At 39.3% G+C, this 25503-nt stretch overlaps 2 protein-coding genes across 4 annotated transcripts in view; both read left to right on the top strand.

The window, feature by feature from the left end:
• Positions 1-7190, top strand: part of LOC117400440 (ubiquitin-conjugating enzyme E2 E1) — a 34460-nt gene extending 27270 nt beyond the window's left edge. For all 3 annotated transcript variants that reach the window (XM_034000416.3, XM_034000414.3, XM_034000415.3), the window contains 2 exons: positions 1886-2033; positions 6740-7190. In XM_034000416.3, coding sequence (XP_033856307.1) covers positions 1886-2033; positions 6740-6837 — 246 coding nt within the window. In that variant the 3' untranslated portion in view covers positions 6838-7190. The remainder of the gene's footprint in view (positions 1-1885; positions 2034-6739) is intronic.
• A 9108-nt stretch (positions 7191-16298) lies between these two features.
• On the top strand, positions 16299-23850 carry LOC117400519 (large ribosomal subunit protein eL15). The gene is made up of 4 exons (XM_034916175.2): positions 16299-16381; positions 17332-17513; positions 17965-18101; positions 23492-23850. Exons 2-4 carry the CDS (start codon positions 17342-17344, stop codon positions 23795-23797), a joined length of 615 nt encoding a protein of 204 aa, XP_034772066.1. The 5' UTR covers positions 16299-16381; positions 17332-17341; the 3' UTR covers positions 23798-23850.
• Positions 23851-25503: the final 1653 nt, after the last annotated feature.

Here is a 25503-nt window from a genome sequence, read left to right as displayed (position 1 = left end):
TCCAGTGCTTTAGTTTGCTTTCCAACACCCTTAATTGCACTTTTCTGCATAACATGAAGCACGTGGTTAGAAGTGTTATGGGATGACAACGACCATTTTAACACTGGTTCCTAAACTCTGTAGTCGATTAATCAACCTAGACAATATGCAAACAATTGAGGTGGTGTGATTCCAGTTCAGGAGGGCCAACCCATTATCTCAACGATTTAAAACGACACCAACATTTTTATTTTTTTTTTAGATCAAAGAATTTAGGTTTAGTTCACGAGAGTGGGTATTTTAACCAGCTTGACACATTCTCGCCAATTGGGGCTTGAGTTACACAGGTTTGTTGTGTCATCACAACACCTACCCTGGAACCCTTCACTCCATCACAAGTGATTCTATGTATCAACAACAAGGTCTTGATCTTGAGTTTTGCAACCGTGCTAAATAAGTACCTTCTCCATGATGGATTACCATATTCTGTGGGCAATGACGGATAATAATGGGGGGCTCTAACAGTATACTGTGTCTCTATAGCACCCATTTAATGAGACCCACTGGTACTGTGTAATCCTGTAAATAAACCAGAAATAACTTAATGTCTGTTCTGTAAAAATTTTTTGATGCTGCCTGTTTTTGTTACTGCTTGTCAGCCCTGATGGGCGATAAGCCTGAGATCACCTCATTTATGTTCTCTTCAAATAATCTGTAGACCCAGTGCTTGTAAGGAATCCATTTGCTTATTTAAATATGTATACTGTATTTCTCATGTGAGGAGCCCTGTGGAGCCTGTCCTACATGTTGTAAATGGCTTGAGACTTTAAAGAAGTGTATTTTCATTTCTTGATGTCAAACAGTATTGCTTTTGTCAAATTTACCCTCCTGCTTTACGACACTGCTGGAAAGGCCTGTCTCCTAAGAACATTTGTGCAATGAAGAGTATTGAGGCTTATAATCGACAGAACACACACAAGTAGGATTGATAATGGAGGGTTCTACTATGAGTAATCCCCTCTCACCAAATTGCATAAATGCTTTTTAGTTGGCATTTCTTTAGATTACACACAGCCTGACTCAAAGTAGCAGTTAATTGTAAACTATCTTCTGATTATTTAAAAAATCTAGTTCACCAGACTTTAAGATGGCAAATTTTTATCATCATAGTTAGTAATTGATTCATCAGCATTCAACCCTCCACGTAACATCACTGGCTGAAGAATGGGACAGGATCCCTCAAAAAAGTCACCTGCTGCCTGATTAGAAACCTGCACTGTGGATGTATAGATTGCATCAACATACTGAAACCTTCATTACTGGACCATTTTCAAACTATGAAACATTTTGAAATGTATTATGATGTTGCTGTTAACTAAATATACAATTTGTTTTATACCTAAAGTAAAAAATAGTTAAGATTGGTGTATGTTTTAAAGTTTAAAAATGTAGTTCTAGTTCATCGGTTTTACTAAGTATCTGTGACCTTGACATTCACCAATATGGCTGACTTAGATTTCCTAATGATTTAGTATTTTATGAGGCATATTGGTCAGTGTCCAACAGAAATGACCAATTTGTGCCAACATCTGTTTTAACATCAGACCATATCTCATACCTTTGCAAATCAATCTTAATACTTGTTTCGTCAAATAAGTCTCAAGCAAAATGTGTCGGTGACCCTGAGCTCTAACCTAATATGACTTCCAATAGACACGGAGGAAAGTGGGGGGGGGGGATGTTTAATACTACAGCCATTGATATATAATTGCTTTTGTTTTTGTTTTTTCCCCATTTCCATATAATATAATTACTGTATTCTATGATTCTCTATCAAATTTGCTTAAGGAAATCATCCTCCATATACACGGATAAGTGTGTAATAATTATCTGTGGATTTCTCCAGGTGACCTTCAGGACTAGAATCTACCACTGTAATATTAACAGCCAGGGAGTGATCTGCCTGGATATCCTAAAAGACAACTGGAGCCCAGCACTGACAATCGCCAAGGTTCTCTTATCTATCTGCTCGCTCCTTACAGACTGTAACCCTGGTAAGAATTACACAAAACTGAAGTCCTACACTCCTGAATATATCATCCTTTTAATTGGTGGTGTCCATACCAATTTTAGGAGCAAAAAGGGAAATTGTGTGAAAGGTCCCCATTTGCTTTCATGTCTGTGGATAAATGCTTATTTACCGTAGGAAATGCAAATCTAAATAACGTTTTTACATCCCTTAAACTGCCCTTTGCAGTGGGAGTGGGGTGATGGCACACACAGATGAAGGGCCTTTCCTCATTCTCACCTGTGTGTTGGTGGTTAACAGCCATTTGAAAGTGGCTCCTTCCTCATCCAGACAAGGCACAGCAGCTTGTGTGTGCTCATTGCTGGGCTTCCTCCCAAGTTTGCTCTTGTGTAGCTCTCAACTTGAACATGGATGAAAGGACACCAAGTTGTTGAGAAACCGTGGAAGAAAGGGGAAGCCAAATGCTTTCTAACCTGGCCCTTGTAGAGACAGACTTCGGTTACAGCCCTATTCCCTCATGCACATTTAAATTGAAGAATACATTAGGAAGTTGTAGTTTGTACTTCAATTTGAAATGTGCAGATATCTCATGACAACACTATAGATGAAAAGTTGATGCTGCTTCTTGACATCTAATCAATTAATGTGACCTACAGCAAGGCACCAACATGCCACTGAATACAGGATATGTAATTAATACAAATACTGATTAAAACGTTATACTAAAAGATTCTCAAGGAAGAGGAGAGGTGTGGGTGACTAGTACATGGGTGAACGTTTTCCATCAAAATGGCCTCTTTTTTTTATCTAACCCTAAAATGTTTTTTTCTACACCCTACAAGAACATTGGTTTGACTCATAGTTCACACTGCACTATTTACAACAGCTAATGTTCACAGCACTGTGACTGCAACAAAAGATGCTGAGCAGTTTGTGGAGATTACAAAACATGATTAATTAAATATAGGCTAGGTTTGTTAGTTTAGTTTGTTTTTTATTCTGTATTCAATTATATGCATTGGGGGGAAAAAAAGAGCACAAACCGGGCGGTTATTTATTTATTTATTTATTTTTAAATAAGGAAGTTAGTAGGTTCATGTTGATGCGGGGCCATGAACAGGTTTAAGTTCAATAACAACTAAATAAAATGTTGTTACTGTTATTAAGCACTAGTAATAATCTCAAGCAGTGGTATTTCAAAATAAAAGAAACCCATTTTTACTTCAGTGAAGTAGGCTAGAATCTTTTCATTAAACTTGTCGTTCTTTATTGAAATACATTTTCAGCTTTCATATTGATACGTGTGGTGTACTACTCATTCAATCAAAGCAAGTAGCAATTTGCTTGCTTCGTTTAAGATGTTTTTCAAGTCAAGTAAGTGTATAAAAAAGACAAGTGTTAGTCCTTTTGAAACCAGTGTCATCTTAATTTTAAAGGCACATATCTGAAGTCGTAAGGTAATTGACATATATTTGCTTATTATTATGATTATTAACTAGTCATTTAGCAGACACTTTTATCCAAAGCGACTTGGAGACTAGGGGGTGAACTATGTATCACTTACAATAGGATCTCAGGTTTTACGTCTCATCCGAAGGACAAAACACAAGGATGTTCCCTGTCAAGTATGTAACCGTTGCCTTGTGGGTATTTAGCTTAAAGACCCTGAAACCTAAATAAGATGTATCAAAGCTGCATGTCAGAGTCTGTGACGCAGTCGTGCCCTCCCCTGAGGGCATAACTGGACTGCACACACACATCTCATCATTTTTTCTTTCATCCAAACCTGATGGGAGAGACTACGAAAAATTATATAATTAATGGTAATTGTGTTACTGTTTTGTGTGAGTTTTTGTTTCTCTTGTGTGTTTTTTTTAGTTTTTCACAGAAACACAAACACAGCTGCTGGACTCAGCAGTCCTGCATTTGACTGAGACGTGCGCTTCAGTTTAGACTGCTTGCAGTTTGTCCCACAGTGTCTCGTTGCCACATTGACAGAATTATTGCGGAGGCTGTTAGGGCTCCAACAGCAGGCTTCCCTCAGTTATCAGACTGTTTGGGTTGGCCACAAGCGCTATAGGTGGGCATCGCTCTAGATCGTTCCCATGGTAATTGTAGGTCCAGACCTGCTCCTGTTCCTTGCCGGTACACTGTACAGTGAACAAGGTTACCATCCCAATTCACTAGCAGTTGCTGGGCTCAGCTCTGTATTGGGTCTGACTTCTCGCAGTCCCTCCCGCAGTGTTTTGTTGCCACCTTGGTCCCAGTAAACGAGATTACCGCACTGAGTGTACCACTGAACCATACCGAGTGTACCACCACCGGTTGTGCCACTGAACTGTACCGTACTGTTTGTTACAAGTACTGTATACTGCACCAGCCCTATTACAGTAAGTACTGTATACAGGAGCTGCAGCCTGAGCAAACTGAGGCAGCAGTTTTTACAGTACCGTACACTGCACCTGACCTGTTGCACAGCGGCGTTGCTGCTTCAACAACAGTAATGGTGTTGTACCGACCCGGTGCTACAGGTACGGAACCGGTACCAAACCGACCCAATACCATTCCAGTATAGCCCTGGTTCCAACCTGCTACCGACCAGGGTTTTACAATCCCCAATATGGTACCAAGCAGGCTTTGTTGGCAGTCCAGTTGCTGTTTTTAGCAAGCTGAGGCAGTAACTGTACATTCTTACGGTACATTGCTTGCTATTTGCATAATGACTGGGTTTTATCCCTGTGACACATGCAAGGCCAGCCTGCTTGTGGAGAAGCACATGTGCTTCCTGTCCGAGGCAGCAGCACGCTCAGTCAGGCACGGGGGACCTTATGGCATTCCCACCCATCAAGCCTGTAGCTCTGGTCTGGCCCTTGAACAACTGCATTGAGCCATCTGGGTCTGTCCAATAGGGTTTCTGACACCTTGCAAAATGCCACAGTAGCATCCACACGTTCCCAGTACGGGTACAAGTGGAGCATCTTACAGATGTGGTGTCTGCCTCGTGGTTTCGACCCCACGACAATCCCTTGCATCTCTGGCTGCTTGATTCTGGGATCTGAGATCAGTAAGCTAGTAACAACCAAATGAGCAAGATGGGCTGAATGGCCTCCTCTCGTTTGTAACCTTTCTTATGTTCTTAATTTCCATCTACATTAAAGGTCTATCTGGTAGCCATTCAGCTTGCCATGTAAAATTGACTCGGTCTCCACAGGAGCTCGGCTCCCTGACGGGGCAAAATTGAAAGTGGTTCGCTGTTATCAGCCGCCAATAAAGGACATTGTTCCTCGCTGGAGGTTAAATGTGGTGCTCAATGCACTCTTGAAGCCTCCATTTGAGCCCACGCATGAGCTGAGCTGTGGCGGCCCTCATTAAAGGTGCTATACAAAAATAAAGATCGATTTGAAATGTTGTAGCTCAAGTGATTGCTTGCTTGCTGTCACCTTTGCAGGGTTTCTCCTTAGTGAGGACCTGCTTTAATTTTTACAGAGGCCAGGACAAGGGTTACACTCCATACCGATCCTGCCTTTTGCCAAACATTATCTCGGCATTCCATGTCAACCAGTCTATGGATTTAGAGGCTTCCACCTCCTGCCAGTCTGACAGGGAGCTACAGTTCCATATGCTCTGCCCAGTGCGGGCCCTGGTGTGCTAGCTGATGGGACAAAATGTTGGAGGCAGTCCAGATGATCTGTTGCCTACTCTGGGACAAAGTCCCATGGTCAAGCCGTCTAGGACATTCTAGAACTGCCTATGAGCTGGCCAACTTGCCCCTCCAAAAAGCTCACTGCCCATTCCTTCAGTTGGCATGGCAACTTAGTTGGCTTTTTTCCAGGGTGTATCTGTCAATGACATTTGCAATGCAGCGGTGTGGGCTACTACCCATACCTTTACTAGGTTCTACAGACTTAGGTAGTGGATCCACAAAAACCCTGGCTTTGGAACTAGAGTATTAAGGATGACTTCCGGCTCAACCCTTACAAATAGACATAGAGGTGAATTTCTCCCTCAATTGTTAGCCCTAACTACTTGTACTGGGGTTCCTCATGGTAATGCGCAAAGTGGCCTTGGCCTAGCCTTGTGGCATTCCAGTTGGTCTACGGTATTGCCTTGACAGCTTTGGTATTTCTACCCATGAGGTAATGGTTACATTTCGTACTTGATGGGGAACGTTAGGTTATTATCATAACCCTGCTTCTCTGAAATAGAAATGTAACCGTTAACCTTCAAGGTCACTGCATCCATGATTGCAGCAGTCTTGAAGGAAAAATCATGACGATGTCTGTGTCTGCAGTCCAGTTATTCCCTCGGGGGGCGGGCACGACTGTGTCACAGGCTCTCACATGCAGCTTTGATATATCTTATTCAGGTTTCAGGGTCTTTAGGATAAATACACAGGAGACAATAGTTACATTTCTATTTCAGGGAACCAGGGTTATGATAATAACTTAATGTTAAGTTCAAGGTCCTTGAAATTGGTGAGCCCTAGAGCTGAAGTAATACTACTAAAAAAAAACTGGGTTTGTGTACTCCAGCTAACGAACGTGGTTAATCTCTATAAAGCAAATATAGCAAATTCTCAAACGTGGTCATTCTTGGAATGCATCATCCAGCTTTGCCATATGTAGCCCCTGCAGGACCTGTGCTAAGCTGAACAAAATGCTTTATAATAGTCCCCTCATGAGGCAGTTAACATTGAGTGTCTAATTCCAACTTTTCTTTGATTCTTTACAGCTGATCCTCTCGTTGGAAGCATTGCTACTCAATACATGACCAACAGAGCAGAGCACGACCGAATAGCCAGACAGTGGACCAAGAGATATGCCACATAATTTATAGCTGTATGTTCCTGTGTTACTTGTAATGAATGAGGCTGCTTAGATTTTGATTGGGGATGGGGATGGGGGGCAGGGGCTTATAGGAGTTGGGGTGGATATTTCGGTCTTTTTATTTCCTGAGATGTGTTGCTGTTGTAAGTTAAGGTGTCTTGGTACAGGTAGAAAAAAAAGAAATGGCAATAAGTATCTTAAGTGTTTTTGTTTTGTTTTTAATGGTTATTGTTATTTTTTGGCTGCAATATTACCATTCTACATTATTTCAACTGCTTGTAAAAGGTAAATCGCATGTTTTCCCCTAAAGCTTCAGTTTTCAATGTGAAACTTCAATAAAGTCTCTTGACACCAAACCCTCTTGTGCTATGGTTTTTTTTTTGTTTTTTTTTTGGGGGGGGGGGAACAGGCTGTCGGACAGAGTTGTTGACGCAGAGACTATCGGATCCTTCAAGCATAGACTGGATGCTGTCATGAACAATACTGTATAACGCTCTCTATGACCCATAATAAGACCTTTAGCTAGCCGTCTGGAGGAAGGGTGGTCCATTTAGCCATGGATTCCCAGAGGTTTCATCATTTCCCCTGCTAACCTGGTTAGGGGGGGATGTTTTTCCTCTCCTCTAAGTGCTAACAGAACACGCTTGCATCAAAACGAGCGCACATAGGTGAGCCGAATTGCCATTTCTCATTCTAGAATTTCTTATGTAATAAATAATGAAAAAATAAATACTGTACCTTTGCAATTAGTCATAGTTTCTTTTGATTTTGTTTGATGTGTTTGGGTAGCTACTGAAGTAACATTTGTTTTTTTCAGTTTGTAGGCATTTGCAAATTGTTTCCTTAAGAGGGTGTATGTGTGAACTGGTTATTTATACAAGATCAAGCGCTTGTTTGACCATTGTCACTGTCACGCACTTGACATTGGGTACCGCTACTCTGAAAAATAACATTCACCAATATGTTCTGTATATAAACATATACAATATTTATAAATAACCAGTTCACACAAACACCCTCTAAGGAAACAATTAGCAAATGCCTACAAACTGAAAAAGACGAATGTTACTTCAGTAGCTACCCAGACACATCAAACAACAATCAACAGAAACGATGACTAATAGCCATGGTACAGTATAATAATAATAATAATAATAATGTACCACATCATGGATTGTTACTGTGTTACCTGTTTGACAATGTGGGCAATAATCCTTACACTGTCAGTGCAGCGGACGCTTTGAAACAGATTTTAAAGTTATAAGTGTAAAAAGTTGTCAGGATGTTAACAATGAAAAGAGAAATGACAGGTCCGTTATAACAGTTGTAGCAACACGTGGGGACATGGAACGTCGTATTTTTCGGAACCTCGCTACTTTTTAATGCTAAAAACAAAGCCATTTATTACACAGGAAATATATACATCATAAAAAAGAAAATATTCAGTTTTACATTTTGATATCAAAAATAGAAACTCAAAGATGGCTTTCTTTGGTTTTTCACATTTTTCTTCCCATTCTTACCCCAAAAATGCTTTTTAGGCTTTATTCCTCAAATAAATTAAGAATAATTTACAGACCAATATTACTCAGAAGCTGAATCTGTGTACAGACTACTGCAGTTATGGGTTTTATCAGAAGCATAAAGCACTGCAACTGAAAGCTGCTTACTGAAGAGGGGGTGTTTTTTTTATCTTTTATGGTATTACTTGGATGTCTGTTAACAAGACTAATTCAAAATATGTATAAACAAATGACTGATAGGCACACACAAATAAGTTTAAAAAAAGAAACAATGTACAATGGCTAGACAAATAATTAGAAACATCTGTTATATCACTGACAATAGGATGTAGAATATATTGGGGTGTATTGGGATAAATGATTGTTACCACTACCAATTCCTTCAGGGAAGTTGGGGCTGGAAATCTACGTCCATTTTCTGTAAATGAACCTGGTATTTTGAAATTTATTTGAGATTTCAAAAGATCTTAAAGTTATATTTTGTATTCATTTGAGTGTTCTTTTTAAAGCTCAGTATGTAGGCACATGTCAACCTAACACTTTTATTAGGCCTCTATAAAAGTCTATCAGAACTGTTGTCTTCCGTGAAACTAACTTGTAACAGGGAGGAAGTTTTTATATATTATACACGACAGGGATTTGATTTGCCAGTCATGTGAAAGACAGCTCAATTAAACAAAAAACTTGTGTGCTACAGGTCCGTTTTTTCCAGTTTGTCTATTCCCTGTATATTCTGCATTGCTGTGAGTTGAGATACTGTATATTTCAGATATCTGTATTAATTACAGCTCAACAAACCCTACAAAGTAATCGGTGTGTATAATATATATATATATACAGTACTGTGCAAAAGTTTTAGGCAGGTGTGAAAAAATGTTGTAAAGTAAGAATGCTTTCAAAAATAGACATGTCAATAGATTATATTTATCAATTAACAAAATGCAAAGTGAGTGAACAGAAGAAGAATCTACATCAAATCCATATTTGGTGTGACCACCCTTTGCCTTCAAAACAGCATCAATTCTTCTAGGTACACTTGCACACAGTTTTTGAAGGAACTCGGCAGGTAGGTTGGCCCAAACATCTTGGAGAACTAACCACAGTTCTTCTGTGGATTTAGGCAGCCTCAGTTGCTTCTCTCTCTTCATGTAATCCCAGACAGACTCGATGATGTTGAGATCAAGGCTCTGTGGGGGCCATACCATCACTTCCAGGACTCCTTGTTCTTCTTTACGCTGAAGATAGTTCTTAATGACTTTCGCTGTATGTTTGGGGTCGTTGTCATGCTGCAGAATAAATTTGGGGCCAATCAGATGCCTCCCTGATGGTATTGCATGATGGATAAGTATCTGCCTGTACTTCTCAGCATTGAGGAGACCATTAATTCTGACCAAATCCCCAACTCCATTTGCAGAAATGCAGCCCCAAACTTGCAAGGAACCTCCACCATGCTTCACTGTTGCCTGCAGACACTCATTCGTGTACCACTCTCCAGCCCTTCGGCGAACAAACTGCCTTCTGCTACAGCCAAATATTTCAAATTTTGACTCATCAGTCCAGTACTGTGTATGTGTATATATATATATATATATATATATATATATATATATATATATATATACACACACACACACACACATATATATATATATATATATATATATATATATATATATATATATATATATACAGTACTGTGCAAAAGTTTTAGGCAGGTGTGAAAAAATGCTGTAAAGTAAGAATGCTTTCAAAAATAGACATGCTAATAGATTATATTTATCAATTAACTAAATGCAAAGTGAGTGAACAGAAGAAAAATCTAAATCAAATCCTTATTTGGTGTGACCACCCTTTGCCTTCAAAACAGCATCAATTCTTCTAGGTACACTTGCACAAAGTCAGGGATTTTGTAGGCATATAGTCAGGTGTATGATTAAATAATTATACCAAACAGGTGCTAATGATCATCAATTCAATATGTAGGTTGAAACACAATCATTAACTGAAACAGAAACAGCTGTATAGGAGGAATAAAACTGGGTGAGGAACAGCCAAACTCAGCTAACAAGGTGAGGTTGCTGAAGACAGTTTACTGTCAAAAGTCATACACCATGGCAAGACTGAGCACAGCAACAAGACACAAGGTAGTTATACTGCATCAGCAAGGTCTCTCCCAGGCAGAAATTTCAAGGCAGACAGGGGTTTCCAGATGTGCTGTCCAAGCTCTTTTGAAGAAGCACAAAGAAACGGGCAACAATGAGGACCGTAGACGCAGTGGTCGGCCAGCGAAACTTACTGCAGCAGATGAAAGACACATCATGCTTACTTCCCTTCGCAATCGGAAGATGTCCAGCAGTGCCATCAGCTCAGAATTGGCAGAAAACAGTGGGACCCTGGTACACCCATCTACTGTCTGGTCAGAAGTGGCCTTCATGGAAGACTTGCGGCCAAAAAGCCATACCTCCGACGTGGAACCAAGGCCAAGCGACTCAACTATGCACGAAAACACAGGAACTGGGGTGCAGAAAAATGGCAGCAGGTGCTCTGGACTGATGAGTCAAAATTTGTAATATTTGGCTGTAGCAGAAGGCAGTTTGTTCGCCGAAGGGCTGGAGAGCGGTACACGAATGAGTGTCTGCAGGCAACAGTGAAGCATGGTGGAGGTTCCTTGCAAGTTTGGGGCTGCATTTCTGCAAATGGAGTTGGGAATTTGGTCAGAATTAATGGTCTCCTCAATGCTGAGAAGTACAGGCAGATACTTATCCATCATGCAATACCATCAGGGAGGCATCTGATTGGCCCCAAATTTATTCTGCAGCATGACAACGACCCCAAACATACAGCGAAAGTCATTAAGAACTATCTTCAGCGTAAAGAAGAACAAGGAGTCCTGGAAGTGATGGTATGGCCCCCACAGAGCCTTGATCTCAACATCATCGAGTCTGTCTGGGATTACATGAAGAGAGAGAAGCAACTGAGGCTGCCTAAATCCACAGAAGAACTGTGGTTAGTTCTCCAAGATGTTTGGGCCAACCTACCTGCCGAGTTCCTTCAAAAACTGTGTGCAAGTGTACCTAGAAGAATTGATGCTGTTTTGAGGGCAAAGGGTGGTCACACCAAATATTGATTTGATGTAGATTTTTCTTCTGTTCACTCACTTTGCATTTTGTTAATTGATAAATATAAACTATTAACATGTCTGTTTTTGAAAGCATTCTTACTTTACAGCATTTTTTCACACCTGCCTAAAACTTTTGCCTTGCATAAGTATTCACCCCCCTTGGACTTTTCCACATTTTGTAGTGTTACAACCTGGAATTAAAATGGATTTAAATAGGATTTTTTGTCACTGATCTACACGAAATAGTCCATAATGTCAAAGTGGGGAAAAAAATCTACATATTCTTCAAAATTACTTACAAATAAAAAACTGAAAAGTCTTGATTGCATAAGTATTCACCCCCATTGCTGTGACACCCCTAAATAAGCTCTGGTGCAACCAATTGCCTTCAGAAGTCACATAATTAGTTGAATGAAGTCCACCTGTGTGCAATTAGTGTCACATGAGCTCAGATTAAATACACCTGTTTCTGGAAGGCCCCAGAGTTTGTTAGAGAGCATTTCTAAACAAACAGCATCCTGAAGACCAAGGAGCTATCAAAACATGACAGAGCTTGAGCAATTTTGCCAAGAACAATGGGCAGAAATTGCAGGTTCCAGATGTGCAAAGCTGGTAGAGACTTACCCAAAAGGACTCACAGCTGTAATTGCTGCCAAAGGTGCTTCTACCAAGTATTGACTCGGGGGTGAATATTTATGCAACCAACAAATGTCTTTTTTTTGTTTAATTAACTTTTGTGTCACAATAAAAAATAATTTGCACCTTCAAAGTGTTAAGCATGTTGTGTAAATCAAATGGTAAAAATCCCAATTAAATCCATTTTAATTCCAGGTTGTAACACTACAAAATGTGGAAAAGTCCAAGGGGGGTGAATACTTATGCAAGGCACTGTATATATATATATATATATATATATATATATATATATATATATATATATATATATATATTTACACACACACACTGCTGTGCAAAAGTCTTAAACATTTTGCATTTTTCTACTCTGATGCATTATGAGCATCAACAATTTACTCAAAGCCTCCACTAGTGTTTTCTACTGTTATAACAACCTTGACTTGCATAAAGAAGAAAAAACATTGAGTGAAAAAGCTTGCATCACTTGATTTTCAAGGTGTGGTATCCAAAGCATAATCAAGTACAGAGAAACATCATCTGTAATTGACAAACCCAGGACTGGAAGACCCAAAAAGCTGTCTAACAAGGATGCGCAATATCCTTGAAGGTAATATCCTTAAGGAATAGAAAGAAGACAAGCGTTGAATTGACAACAGAACTGCCACAAGGCACAGGTGTCATTGTCGATCCATCAACAGTCCAAAGCACCTTTGACCACCATAGTCCAATTTCTGTGTTCTTGTGCATATTTTAGCCTTTTAGTCTTGTTCCCCTTTCTTAACAGAGGTATTCTTACTGTAACACATCCTTTAAGTCCTGATTTCAAGAGTGACCTTTGCACTGTTGATTTGATCAACAAGGCATAATTATTATTATTTTTTTTTAATATCTCGACCCCTTTGAAAGACTCCAGGCTGCCACGCTGTAGACCAGCACAAAACCATCGGCAAAGGAGAAATAATGTTTTGGTAGTTCAGAACCATCTTGTAGCCCTCTAGTGTCATAAAGACGCAACTGCTCCTTCACTCGATCTGTTTCCACTGATGCTACATAGACGCCTTCCAAGTGCTTCATTAGATTCAGATGTTTCAGGACGGAAAAAAAGATGTGAAAAAAGTATATTTGCGGTACTTTGTTTATCACATGACTACACATTTGTATAAACTGTAGAAAATACGATTCTCTAATTTTACTACATTCCTGGCATTGGTGAGCGACAGGCTTTTCGGCAACGGGTCAGCTGAGAGAATTCGAATACTGATCAATTTAAATCACTTTAGTCAAACAAATGTAGAACAGTTTGACATTGGCCCATATGCCACATTATCTTTTTGGTCAGTCAGTGCAGATTTAACTCAATCGGTACTAAACATGATTTTATTTTATTTTTTTTCTCAGTACTAACTAGGGTCTTCAGTTAGTACAATACAGTTCATTGCACAAAACAATCGATAATCCATAATGTATTCTATATATACGACGACCTGATGACAATAAATAGTGCAAATGCTAGTAAACAAACCGATGCGTGTTTTGTTACATCTGGATACTCATCTAACATTCTCTCGTAGTCGGGAGATGCAATATCTTAATACTTTGCATTATAGTACGGAATACCATAATTTAACTTGTGCTAGAAACCATACTTAATTGCTATGCTATCTATACTATAAATTACAGGTGTCTGATTCAGGGAGCTTGTTTTACTGTAAATAATCATCCATTCACCATTATTCAAAACATTAATCAAACTTCTGATGATTTGCATAAAATAACCAAAAATCTTTTAAAATATTCGCTACCAATTCATGTTCATAACGTCATTCTCTTTAAATGTTTTTTTTTCCTGTGCAGATGCACATATAAATTGAGAGCAAAAAAAAAAAAAAAAAAGATATTACCCGAAAGCAGCACCTATCCTGTCTATGTTTAACAATTCAAGATTTCTGTTTGTTTAGGAAATACTGGTCCTACTACTTTTAAAAGTAGTATGTTGTGTTATACACAGGTTCTAGAGGCACATCATGCCACGAACAAAAGAAATTCCTGAAGACCTCCGGGAAAAAAAATTGTTGATCAGTCTGGAAAGGGTTACAAAGCCAATTTCTAAGGCTCTGAGGCTCCACTGAACCACAGTCAGAGCCATATTGTCCAAATGGAGAAAGTTTGGGACAGTAGTGAATCTTCCCAGGAGTGGCCGTCCTGCCAAAATCTCTCCAAGAGCAAGGCGTAAAATCGTCCAGGAAGTCACAAAGAACCCTAGAACAACATCCAGGGATCTGCAGGCCTCTCTCGCCTCGGCTAAGGTCAGTGTTGTTGACTCCACCATCAGAAAGACACTGGGCAAAAATGGGATTCATGGCAGAGTAGCAAGATGGAAACCATTGCTCACTAAGAAGAACATGAATGCTCGTCTCAAGTTTGCAAAAAAGCACCTAGATGATCCTCAAGAGTTCTGGAACAATGTTCTACGGACAGATGAGTCAAAAGTGGAACTTTTTGGCCGACATGGGCCCCGTTATGTCTGGCGAAAACCAAACATTGCATTCCACAGTAAGAACCTCATACCAACGGTCAAGCGTGGTGGTGGTAGTGTCATGGTTTGGGGATGCTTTGCTGCATCAGGACCTGGACCCCTTGCCATCACTGAAGGAACCATGAATTCTGCTCTGTATCAGAGAATTCTACAGGAGAATGTCAGGCCATCCGTCCGTGAGCTGAAGCTGAAGCGCAGCTGGGTCATGCAGCAAGACAATGATCTGAAACACACAAGCAAGTCTACATTAGAATGGTTGAAGAACAAGAAATTTAAAGTTTTGGAATGGCCTCATCAAAGTCCAGACCTAAACCCCATTGAGATGCTGTGGCAGGACCTGAAACGAGCAGTTCATGCTCGAAAACCCACAAATGTCACTGAGTTGAAGCAGTTCTGCATGGAGGAGTGGGCCAAAATTCCTCCACGGCGCTGTGAGAGACTAATCAATAACTACAGGAAGCGTTTGGTTGCAGTTATTGCTGCTAAAGGTGGCGTAACCAGTTATTGAGTCTAAGGGGGCGATTACTTTTTTACACGGAGGCATTGGGAGTTGCATAACTTTCTTTAATAAATAAATGAAATATGTATCACATTTTAGTGTTATTTGTTCACTCAGGGCCCCTTTTTATCTAATATTAGGTTTTGGTTGAAGATCAGATAACATTCAGTGTCAAAAATATGCAGAAAATCAGACGGGGCAAATACTTTTTCACGGCACTGTATAGTGCCAATAGAAAGTCTACATCTCCTTGAACTTTTTTCACATTTTGTTGTGTCAGTGCCTCAGAGTTTCATGCATTTAAATGAGGATTTGTTTCCACTTATCTACACACCATACTCCACACTGTTAAGGGGAAAAAAGTTATATATTAAAAATACAAAACTGAAAGATCAGCATGACAACGACACCAAAGCACACAGCCAAAGCTACACTGGAGTGGCTAAGGAACAAAAAGGTTAATGTCCTTGAATGGCCCAGTCAGAGCCCCGACCTAAATCCAATCAAAAATTTGTGGCATGACTTGAAGATTGCTGTCCATCAACGCTCCCCAAGGAACTTGAAAGAGCTTGAACAATTTTGTAAAGAAGAATGGTCAAATATTGCCAAATCTAGGTGTGCAAAGTTGGTAGAGACCTATCCCAACAAACTCACAGCTGTAATTGCTGCCAAGGGTGCTTCCACCAAGTATTAACTCAGGGGGGGTGGAGACTTATCCAATTATGATCTTTCAGTTTTGTATTTTTAATATATAATTTTTTTCTCAATGAAAAACATTTTTCCGCTTAACAGTGTGGAGTATGGTGTGTAGATAAGTGGAATACAATCCTCATTTAAATGCATGAAACTCTGTTGTGTCCATGGCCGTAACTAGCTATGAGGACACTGAGTTCGTGTCCTCAGTTGTTTTTATGCATCATCAATGCTGATGCTTATGTAAAAATGCTCGTAAAGTACAAAAGACTTCTTCTTTCTCTGTTGGTCTGCCGTGTAACATAGATTTGGAAGTTGAAAAGTACATACCAAGCAGTCATATAAATACTGCCAGCTATAGCTCAAAACCTAAGTTTGACGCTGGTTGTATCACATTTTCGATTGATTTATCACTACAGTACCAGACTTCACTACATTTCCCAGCTACGTTCTCGTTGTCCCCAGGAAGTTACGTCAGGGCGCTGTGATAAAGCATGTTGGGAATTCTGCTACTTTCTTTCCGGCTGGTACGCCATCACGTAAGCCAGTTTTTGTTTTTTGTGCTGTGTGTGTAATCCTAATAACATCTTTATAAAATGGTACCATCTAGACATGGTCAGTTTGGTATTACAAAGTGCACACTTTAAATACACAGATACAACTTGCATTTATTGTATAATTTTAGTACGTGAGAGAAATACAGTGGTTTAAAGCTGGACGGGGCACAGTAAAGAGTTTACTGAATGACAATCTATTAATGGTCACTTCACAGTAAAATTACTGTACAATGTAGCGTTTTGTCAGATATGCTAGCTTTCTAAGGACCAATGTAGTCGGAGTTAGGTGTGTTTTTTTTCAGTGTTCACAACAAGGTTTATTTTTACGTTTTGTAGGTATTTTTGTGGTGTGGGCCTGAATTGCGGCGTGGTTTAGCCAATGGCATGTTTTGTGAATGAGCGTGAATCATTGGGAACGATTCTGATACATTCATGTAATGGGTCTTCATTATTTTGGCATCTTTCTACATGCCTTTATCAGTATCATTTGTAACCTGCAGTTGGCTTAATGTTTCCAGTTGATACGAGTTCAAGGAGGCCTTGCCTAAACATTCCTATTTAGCATCACTGCATCGGAAATGCAATGGGGCTAGCTTTAGAAAGTGTTGGTTCGGGCTGGATTTCTGTAGGTGAAGTCTCTATTCATACTTGAATTGCTCTCAACGTGCTAGAAAGTGTGTGCATAATGTTTGCAATCAAGTCGCATGTTGGCTACCGAATGGAGTGCATCATTTAAATCTGGCCGAGTTGTGCAGTAATCCACGCTGTTAAATATAAACACGTGCTTAAAACAAACAAGCCCCTTCAAAATGTTTGGGCCTTTTTACAAGGACCGTTTTTGTAACTAGTGTTAATGCTTGTGCTTAATTTAATTAAGGCTTCAGCATACAGGTTTAAAGCTAAAATGTATATCGATCTTGCGTCTATCACAGATAAACCAACATGGGAGCGTACAAGTACATGCAGGAGCTATGGAGGAAGAAGCAGTCAGATGTGATGCGATTTCTGCTCCGTGTCCGCTGTTGGCAGTATCGCCAACTCTCGAACCTCCACCGAGCTCCTAGACCTACCAGACCCGACAAGGCTCGCAGGCTTGGATACAAAGCAAAGCAAGGTACGTGTTTTAAAACGATACACTTGGCAGGCATTTTCATTGTGGTGGTAATTTGGCACTCGCTCATTGAGTAAAATGATCGTGACTCAAACAGTGGTCTTCAACAAATTAGTTATCTAGAATAGGACAGCTGCCATGAGGATTTTTCAGAATTACGCTGTTTTTAAATACATTTTCACAATGTCACAAGGATTCAGTAAATTAATTGGGAGACTATCAGTTTTGATATTAGCAGTGGTGAATGTATATAGTCATTTGGACATTAAAATACACGTACTATATTTACATGTTTCAAATCCATATTTAGCTTACACAATATATTCTGGTCAAAACAGGACATGGGTACATGTAATAGACACCAGGTAGCAGAGCTCAGGCCTATGATCATGACATAATATACCCATCTATGCATGTCTTTGTGCTGAACTTACAAACTTAATCATGTTTGCAGGTTACGTTATCTATCGTGTGCGTGTGCGCCGTGGTGGTCGCAAACGCCCCGTCCCCAAGGGTGCCACTTACGGTAAACCCGTGAACCATGGAATCAACGAGATCAAGTTTGCCCGCAGTCTGCAGTCTGTGGCTGAGGTAAGTTTAATTTATTAGTCTTCTCAATTGAACTTATGCTTTCAAAATAAAGGGTCTGCATTATTTAACCATGTATATTACCACTGGTAATATACCTGGTATAGTAAGCAAACTCGTTAAATTTGCAGAAGACACAAAAATAGGAGTGGCAAACACTGTTGCAGCAGCAAAGGTCATTCAAAATGATCTAGACAGCATTCAGAACTGGGCAGACACATGGCAAATGACATTTAATAGAGAAAAGTGTAAGGTACTGCATGCAGGCAATACAAATGTGCATTATAAATATCATATGGGAGATGCTGAAATTGAAGAAGGAATCTATGAAAAAGACCTACGCGTTTATGTTGACTCGGAAATGTCTTCATCTAGACAATGTGGGGAAGCTATAAAAAAGGCCAACAAGATTCTCGGATATATTGTAAAACGTGTTGAATTTAAATCAAGGGAAGTAATGTTAAAACTTTACAATGCATTAGTAAGACCGCATCTAGAATACTGCGTTCAGTTCTGGTCACCTTGTTACAAAAAGGATATTGCTGCTCTAGAAAGAGTGCAAAGAAAAGCAACCAAAATCATCCCGGGTTTAAAAGGCATGTCGTATGCAGACAGGCTAAAATAATTGAATCTATTTAGTCTTGAACAAAGAAGACTACGCGGTGATCTGATTCAAGCATTCCAAATTCTAAAAGGTATTGACAATGTCGACCCAAGGGACTTTCAACCTGAAAAAATAAACAAGGACCAGGGGTCACAAATGGAGATTGGATAAAGGGGCATTTAGAACAGAAAATAGGATGCACTTTTTTTTTTTTACACAGAAAATTGTGAGGGTCTGGAACCAACTCCCCAGTAATGTTGTTGAAGCCGACACCCTGGGATCCTTCAAGAAGCTGCTTGATGAGATTCTGGGATCAATAAGCTACTAACAACCAAACTAGCAAGATTGGCTGAATGGCCTCCTCTCATTTGTATATGTTCTTATGTATATGTTATAAAGAAATATAACGTGCAAACCGGGCCCTTACGAAATCTGCTGGCTAGAGAAGTGGTGTTACTTTAATGGTTGTCTAGATCGTGTTCCCAAACGTCTTTGGCTCAAGGCCCCTCCTGTCATTAGGCATCGTGACTGAGGACCTCCACCTGGAATTGAGACCCTTAGTGAGGTTGTTTGCTTTTACTGTTTCATCAAGTGTCATCTCAGACATTTGAGAAAGCACTCCATATTCACTGTACTCCGTTGTACATTGTCTGACCGCAAAGGTAAGCAGGAGCGGTATGTTTTATTTTTTGGGGGGTTGGGGGGCCAAGAGTGCTTGTTTTGTTCTTCTGATAGTCACCCCCTTTTTGTTGTATACTGTTGGCATGGGCACAACCTAACATTTTTCCGTTAAATAAACCCAAGCACCTAACAGTAGCGTTCATGTAGATTAATGATCCCTATTCTGAGGAACATTGCATTGTCAGGGTCATTTGAGAGAGAATTTTATTGTATGTGCTATGGGCCCCTGAAACCACCTCTCAGCCCCCAGTGTGGGAACCCCTGGACTAGATATCTCCTTGTATAAAGTTTATTACTAGTTGTATACCACAGGGCTTGGGGCAGGAATTTCCAACTGCTGTTGTATGTAATTAAACTTATCAGGTACATGAAACAACTTTGACCTAACATGGCGTTCTAGTCAAGGATACATGCTGGTCTGTGCAGCTTTTAACATTGGAGTTGATAGTGTGTGTGTGTAATGTCTATCTATCTCGCTATCTGTCTCTTACACGCACACAGTCTAACTTCATTATAACGAACCCCCCTGAGACCTGGAGAAATGTTCGTTATATTGGTTTGTTCAATGTAGTAGGGTTTGGCAATTTGCTGTATCAGAATAATGAAATGTCAATTAAATTGGACATCTTTATACAGTAGTTCTTTCAAGACAACTTCGCATTGATCAACATTTAAATGGTATATTGAAAAGAAAACAAAGAGATGAGAAATAAAAAGTACTTGCATGCTGAATACAGTCATTACGTGCCCTTTCTCTTGACAAAAAATATCCAATGTAGATTGCTTCATATTTTTCGTGCTTTTTGTCACACACTGCTTCAATCTTGTTTCCTCCTCACGCCTGTTGCCATGGTTGCAGTGGTTGCATACATCACATGATTCGCTCTACAATCTATGAATCCGCCTTCTCTTCGAATTAGCCTTCCAAGGTCTTTGTTTTTCACAGAGAAACACATTCACATTGGAGAGTTCATTGTCCGTCACTACTGAGATTGATTTATCTGGGTAGATTTTGTAAAAGTGATCGTTCAAATAGGGCTAATTTCAGTTGAAAAAAATGGCTTTCTGCTTGGATCATTAAAGGGGGTTTGTTATAGTGAAGTTAGACTGTATATGTAATTTATGTGTGTGTTACGGTTCATGTGTAAAATCAGTAAATCTATCATTTAACCGGTAAATGTGTAGGTTTACCAGCTCAACGGTCAGTGTATAAAATAACTGAGGAGATGGTAGTTTATAATGCTACAGCATTTGAGGTGAATTCGGAAATAAAGTAACATCAGGGAGCTTAATGCAAAAAAAAATATTTCTAAGATCTTTTAGGTACTGTAGTTGGGTAAATTAACTTCACTGCACCCCTTTCAATATTTATTAGTACTATAATAAGTTTTTTAGCAGAGACCATGTATTAATGTTTTGTCCTATATACAGACATGATTAGAGACGCGTTGTCAAAAAAATGCACTTATTTTAATTTTAAAATTGACACAGGGCAAACATTACATCTCCTCTTCAGCAAAACTCATGCCTCTACTAAGTGTGATTATAGTATGAAGTTGAACTCATTTATAAAAAACCATAACCTAAATGCGCACCGGTTTTGCATTTTGGTAAAAATCATAAAGTATGCTACGTCATTTTGCTGGCAAAACATTTTGTATTGTGAGTTGTTGTTGCCAGATAGTGGATGTAAGTAATAGATAGTTTACTACCATCTTAGGGATGGGAATTATAAATGTATAAACTCTAAAGAAGCGGTTAAACATTTAATAATATGCTAGACATATAACCGGTCATGTGACAAATGTCACCAAAAGCATTTTTTATGCATTCATTTTAGTAATTTGTCTTCAGTAGTCTGTCACGTATGAGACTGCTCTAGTGCCAAAGTAAGTAGCTTTTCTAATTGGTGCAACAGAAAGGTTGACACTGGGGCGGATTTTATTCTCGGTTGATCTGGTGCTTCATTGGTGCACTGTGTGTGTGTGTTTGTGCCTGTAGTTGGCCTGGTATGCTTTCAATTCCACAATGTGGTAATAATGTTAATGACAAGTGTTTTTTCTGAGTTTGTTCTATATTTAAAATGGCATCTCTAAACAAAGGAATTGTGGTATGTAAATAATTGCCAGACAAAATTGCTGTACCACAGAAACACAAGTTCAATTCTTCACAATTTGAAACCGTTCAGAGTTCTTGTGGATGGAGCTACTGATGGAAATAAAAAGCAAACATCCATAGCAACATTTTGCTATAGATTTGGCCGAACAGGGCGTGATCACGTTATCCCCTAGGAGGACAGTGTGTGTGAATTGTGAATGCTGCAGTTTTTAAATTGATGTAAGATACCCACCCATAGGTGGAAGGCTTTTTTCACTTGAAATTGTTCTTTAAGCTTTTGGACCAAACGTCTTTTTGTTTAGTACAATTTTTATTTGTATGTGAATGGAACTACTGCACTAAAGTAAGGGACCTCTGAGACCACACTTCAAACAGGAAGGCCAGGCAACAAACAAAGTAAACAAACCAGATAGTGCGCGCGCACACAGTGATCTCTATGGAAAGCCATCTGGGACAAAATGTGTTGTGCTGCTTGGAGCGAGACGGAATCTCATCTCACGGACCGTGAAGCTGTGATAAGGACCGTGAATAACTGGTCTCTACTGATTGGTAGACAACGGGCATCTGGGGCAGGTTTAGTATGACCTACAGATCTCGACTGGTAGTACAATCAGGCGAATCAAATTAGACCTCAATTTTAAAATGAGCGTCCAAAATCAAAGTGCTACAATCGTTACTGCAGTGGATCATGTAAAATAATTCAGAAGCCATATATATATACCAAGTAGTAGTATTCGCAGAAAAATACATTAAAAGCACTGCAGGACAAAAAATATAAATGTCAGTAATTTCAGAGACTTCATGTTATATATTTTTTAGCCTCTGGATATGTTGTCCAGCTACAGACCTGTCCCTAGCTCGGCGCTGTCTGTCAATTCCAACTAACTCTGTGGATGCAGAGAGCGCTGTGTCTAAATACGGACAGGTATTTACACCGCAGACAGGGATTGAAGAAAAACAGCATTTCAGAATAGTTTGAGTTACTGTTGCGTACAATGTTTAAAACCAGAACATTTTTTTACTAACAAACGCATTATTCATAGAGCAATCCTCCTGGATTGTTCTTTTTCTTTAAGCATTTGTACTTTGTTAGTCACATACTTTTAGTCACATTCTTTTGTGAACTTCAGGGCTTGTTTATATTTTGCTGTTTTTAACTACATGTTCATACTTTCTTACACAACCATTACATAGCTGAAACCATGAAATGTAAGATTTTTGATATGGTATGACCATATCATTTATTAAAATATACTGTGAATTTGGTAGGGCCCTATTCATGGGACAGAAAGAAGGCAAGCGCACGTCATTCTGAAATGCCTCGCTTAAACAGTACCCAACTTCCTGAAAATGTTGTGTAGTGATTTTTATATAGATTGTATATTATATATTTTTTGTGGCGACCTATGTGGAATGTAATAAACGAGAACCAAAAGTTTTGTTTTTTTTTTCCCATTCACTTTACAATGCCATTTCCACATTTTGTTTTATTTGAAGTGTTTCAAGTTAAATTTTCATTTGCTTGCTCAGCTACAAAAAGGCACAAGTAAACCTGAAATGTTATACTTTACAATGTGATACTTTTATACTGTGATTTTTCTAACAATAGTAAGTTGCCCTGGATAAGGGTGTCAGCTAAGAAAAGACAAAATCAATACTAACTGGTGAGGATTTGTGGGTTTAAATTTTGCACAGTTTTTATTTTCAGGAAAAAGGAAGCTTTTGTTTGTAGTTTCCATACAATTTCTGGCAAAAATAGATTTTTCTGTAAGATTCCTGAAGGTGATTGCAAAATGGGCAAATTTATTGATGTCCAATTAAGTGTTTAAATGGTCAACAACCCACTGCAGGCAAATTAATTTGTGAGCCAGTGTATAAACAGAAAAAAAATCACAGCTGATTTTAAGACTTCAGTTAAGGTTGCTGTGGGTATTTCGCTTCATACAGTTGGAAATGATGGTCCCTAACAAGATTTCATTTTTGTTCGTAGGAGCGTGCTGGCCGTCACTGCGGTGGCCTCAGAGTACTGAACTCCTACTGGGTGGGTGAAGATGCCACATACAAGTTCTTTGAGGTGATCCTCATTGACCCATTCCACAAGGCCATCAGACGCAATCCCGATATCCAGTGGCTCACAAAGCCTGTCCACAAGCACAGAGAGATGCGTGGGCTTACGTCAGCTGGCAAGAAGAGCCGTGGTCTGGGCAAGGGCCACAAGTTCCACCTTACCATTGGTGGCTCTCGCCGCGCTTGCTGGAGAAGACGCAACACCCTGCAACTGCGCCGCTACCGTTAATCACTGTAGTGCTTGTATATTTCAAGTGCTAATAAATATTTCTTTGGATGGTACTGGCTTGTGTTGCTGCTTATAAAAAAATTGACAAATTATGGGAACCTGTATGCGAAAAGTAGAGTTATAATGGGGGGGAAATAGCATTTGTTTATATTGGTGCACATCAGTTCAGAAGGAATATATAACGGCTGGCGAGGGTAGCATTAAAAGGAGGAGGTATAACGAGGGAGACTAAATGCACGATCCAGGGTATTTTAAGTAATGTCGTCACCCCCCCTAGAAAAAATGCAGAAAAATGTATGTTCATCAAATTGAGCTAACCTGAATAATAAAATCCAGTAAGTGTAGTGGCACCTTTATACGATATTGATGCAGCTGAATAAGTACTTTCTTATCAAGAGAGGTTTTATATACATGAATTACATTTTTTTTTTTTTTGCAGTCACTGTCAATCCTGTTTTGGGACATTCTTTACCATAAATAGTCAATCTCGCAGTGGTACTCAACTCTGACCCTCGAGATCCATTCCAGTCCTGATCTTTATTCCAGCCAGGTCATAAATTAGTTAATTACTTATTGGCTGCTTCAATTAACTACATTAAAACCTGCTTGGAGTAAAAGCCTGGAATGGATTAGATCTTGAGGGCCATAGTTGAGTACCACTGAATTAGGGGCTTCCACCAAGACCATTCAAGTGGGTGGGTGTGTTTGTAGCCAGTAGGTGCAAAACATAATTCCCCTCCCCCTGTGCAGTAGGTCCTTGAACATGGTATTTAGGTAAAACCACAGCCCTGGTTTGAACAGTACTGAAGATTAATATATGCATTACGGTTCATATGAAAAATCTGTAAATCTATAGATCAGCCAGGTCAGCGGTACATTTTTTATAGATTAACCAGTAAATGTGTACTTATTTTATATATTGACCGCTAAGCTAGTATATCTACTCATGTACCGGTTAATTCGAAAGATTTTACCAATTTTACACATGAACCATAACATATGCGTCAGTATGGACAAAACTGATTTGAATTAATTTTAACCTGTAGTCAACTCCACTTGAGCAGAGTTCATGGCTGTCTGGAAGGATATTCCACAAACTACTTCTGCTGTTAGTTTAATATGCCTCTGTTACTCTGTTTATTGACATGTTAAGCTTACAGATGTGATGAGGGGAGTATACTACCTTGAGATTTTTTATCTCTCTCTCTCTCTCTCTCTCTCCTAGAGATGTGTCTGAGATGAAGTTTAAAATGTAGGGAGCCATCATAATTATTGCGTACGTTGTCCCATTTTTTTTATACTTGTCAATTTGATTAATTAATTGATCTGATGGTGTCAGCAGCACATAAAGAAATGATCCTGACAAAGCAAAGGGGTTTCCTTTTATTTTTTACACAATTGCAACCCCCCCCCCTTTTTAACATAAGTTACAATGCTTATGTTGCCAGTGTACCTTTATACAACATAAGAAGGTGATTGTAAGGAGATCACATTTCAAGTATTCATTTGGAGGGAGTTATCTTGTGTGATGTCGTGGGGGTGTACCTGAGATGACAACTGTATAGATCGAAGGTTGTGCTTCTAGATTGTATGAAATCTCAATTCTGCCCAAAAGTCTTTGTGACAAAAAGCAGTTTTGCCTTTTCAAACAGTTCCATACCACCCAAACTATTTTCTCAAATATTTTGGGGGATAAAATATAGGCC

This window comes from Acipenser ruthenus, chromosome 4, assembly GCF_902713425.1.
Source record: "Acipenser ruthenus chromosome 4, fAciRut3.2 maternal haplotype, whole genome shotgun sequence".
In the NCBI taxonomy this organism is placed as follows: Eukaryota; Metazoa; Chordata; class Actinopteri; order Acipenseriformes; family Acipenseridae; genus Acipenser; species Acipenser ruthenus.
This window is presented reverse-complemented; position numbering and strand designations above follow the sequence as displayed.

Bases quoted from the DNA above. Each gene is read 5' to 3' on its own strand.
- LOC117400519 (XM_034916175.2), top strand. From the start codon at position 17,342: ATGGGAGCGTACAAGTACATGCAGGAGCTATGGAGGAAGAAGCAGTCA. The intron at 17,514-17,964 runs GTACGTGTTTTA...TCATGTTTGCAG, and splicing joins TGGATACAAAGCAAAGCAAG to GTTACGTTATCTATCGTGTG. The intron at 18,102-23,491 runs GTAAGTTTAATT...TTTTGTTCGTAG, and splicing joins GTCTGCAGTCTGTGGCTGAG to GAGCGTGCTGGCCGTCACTG.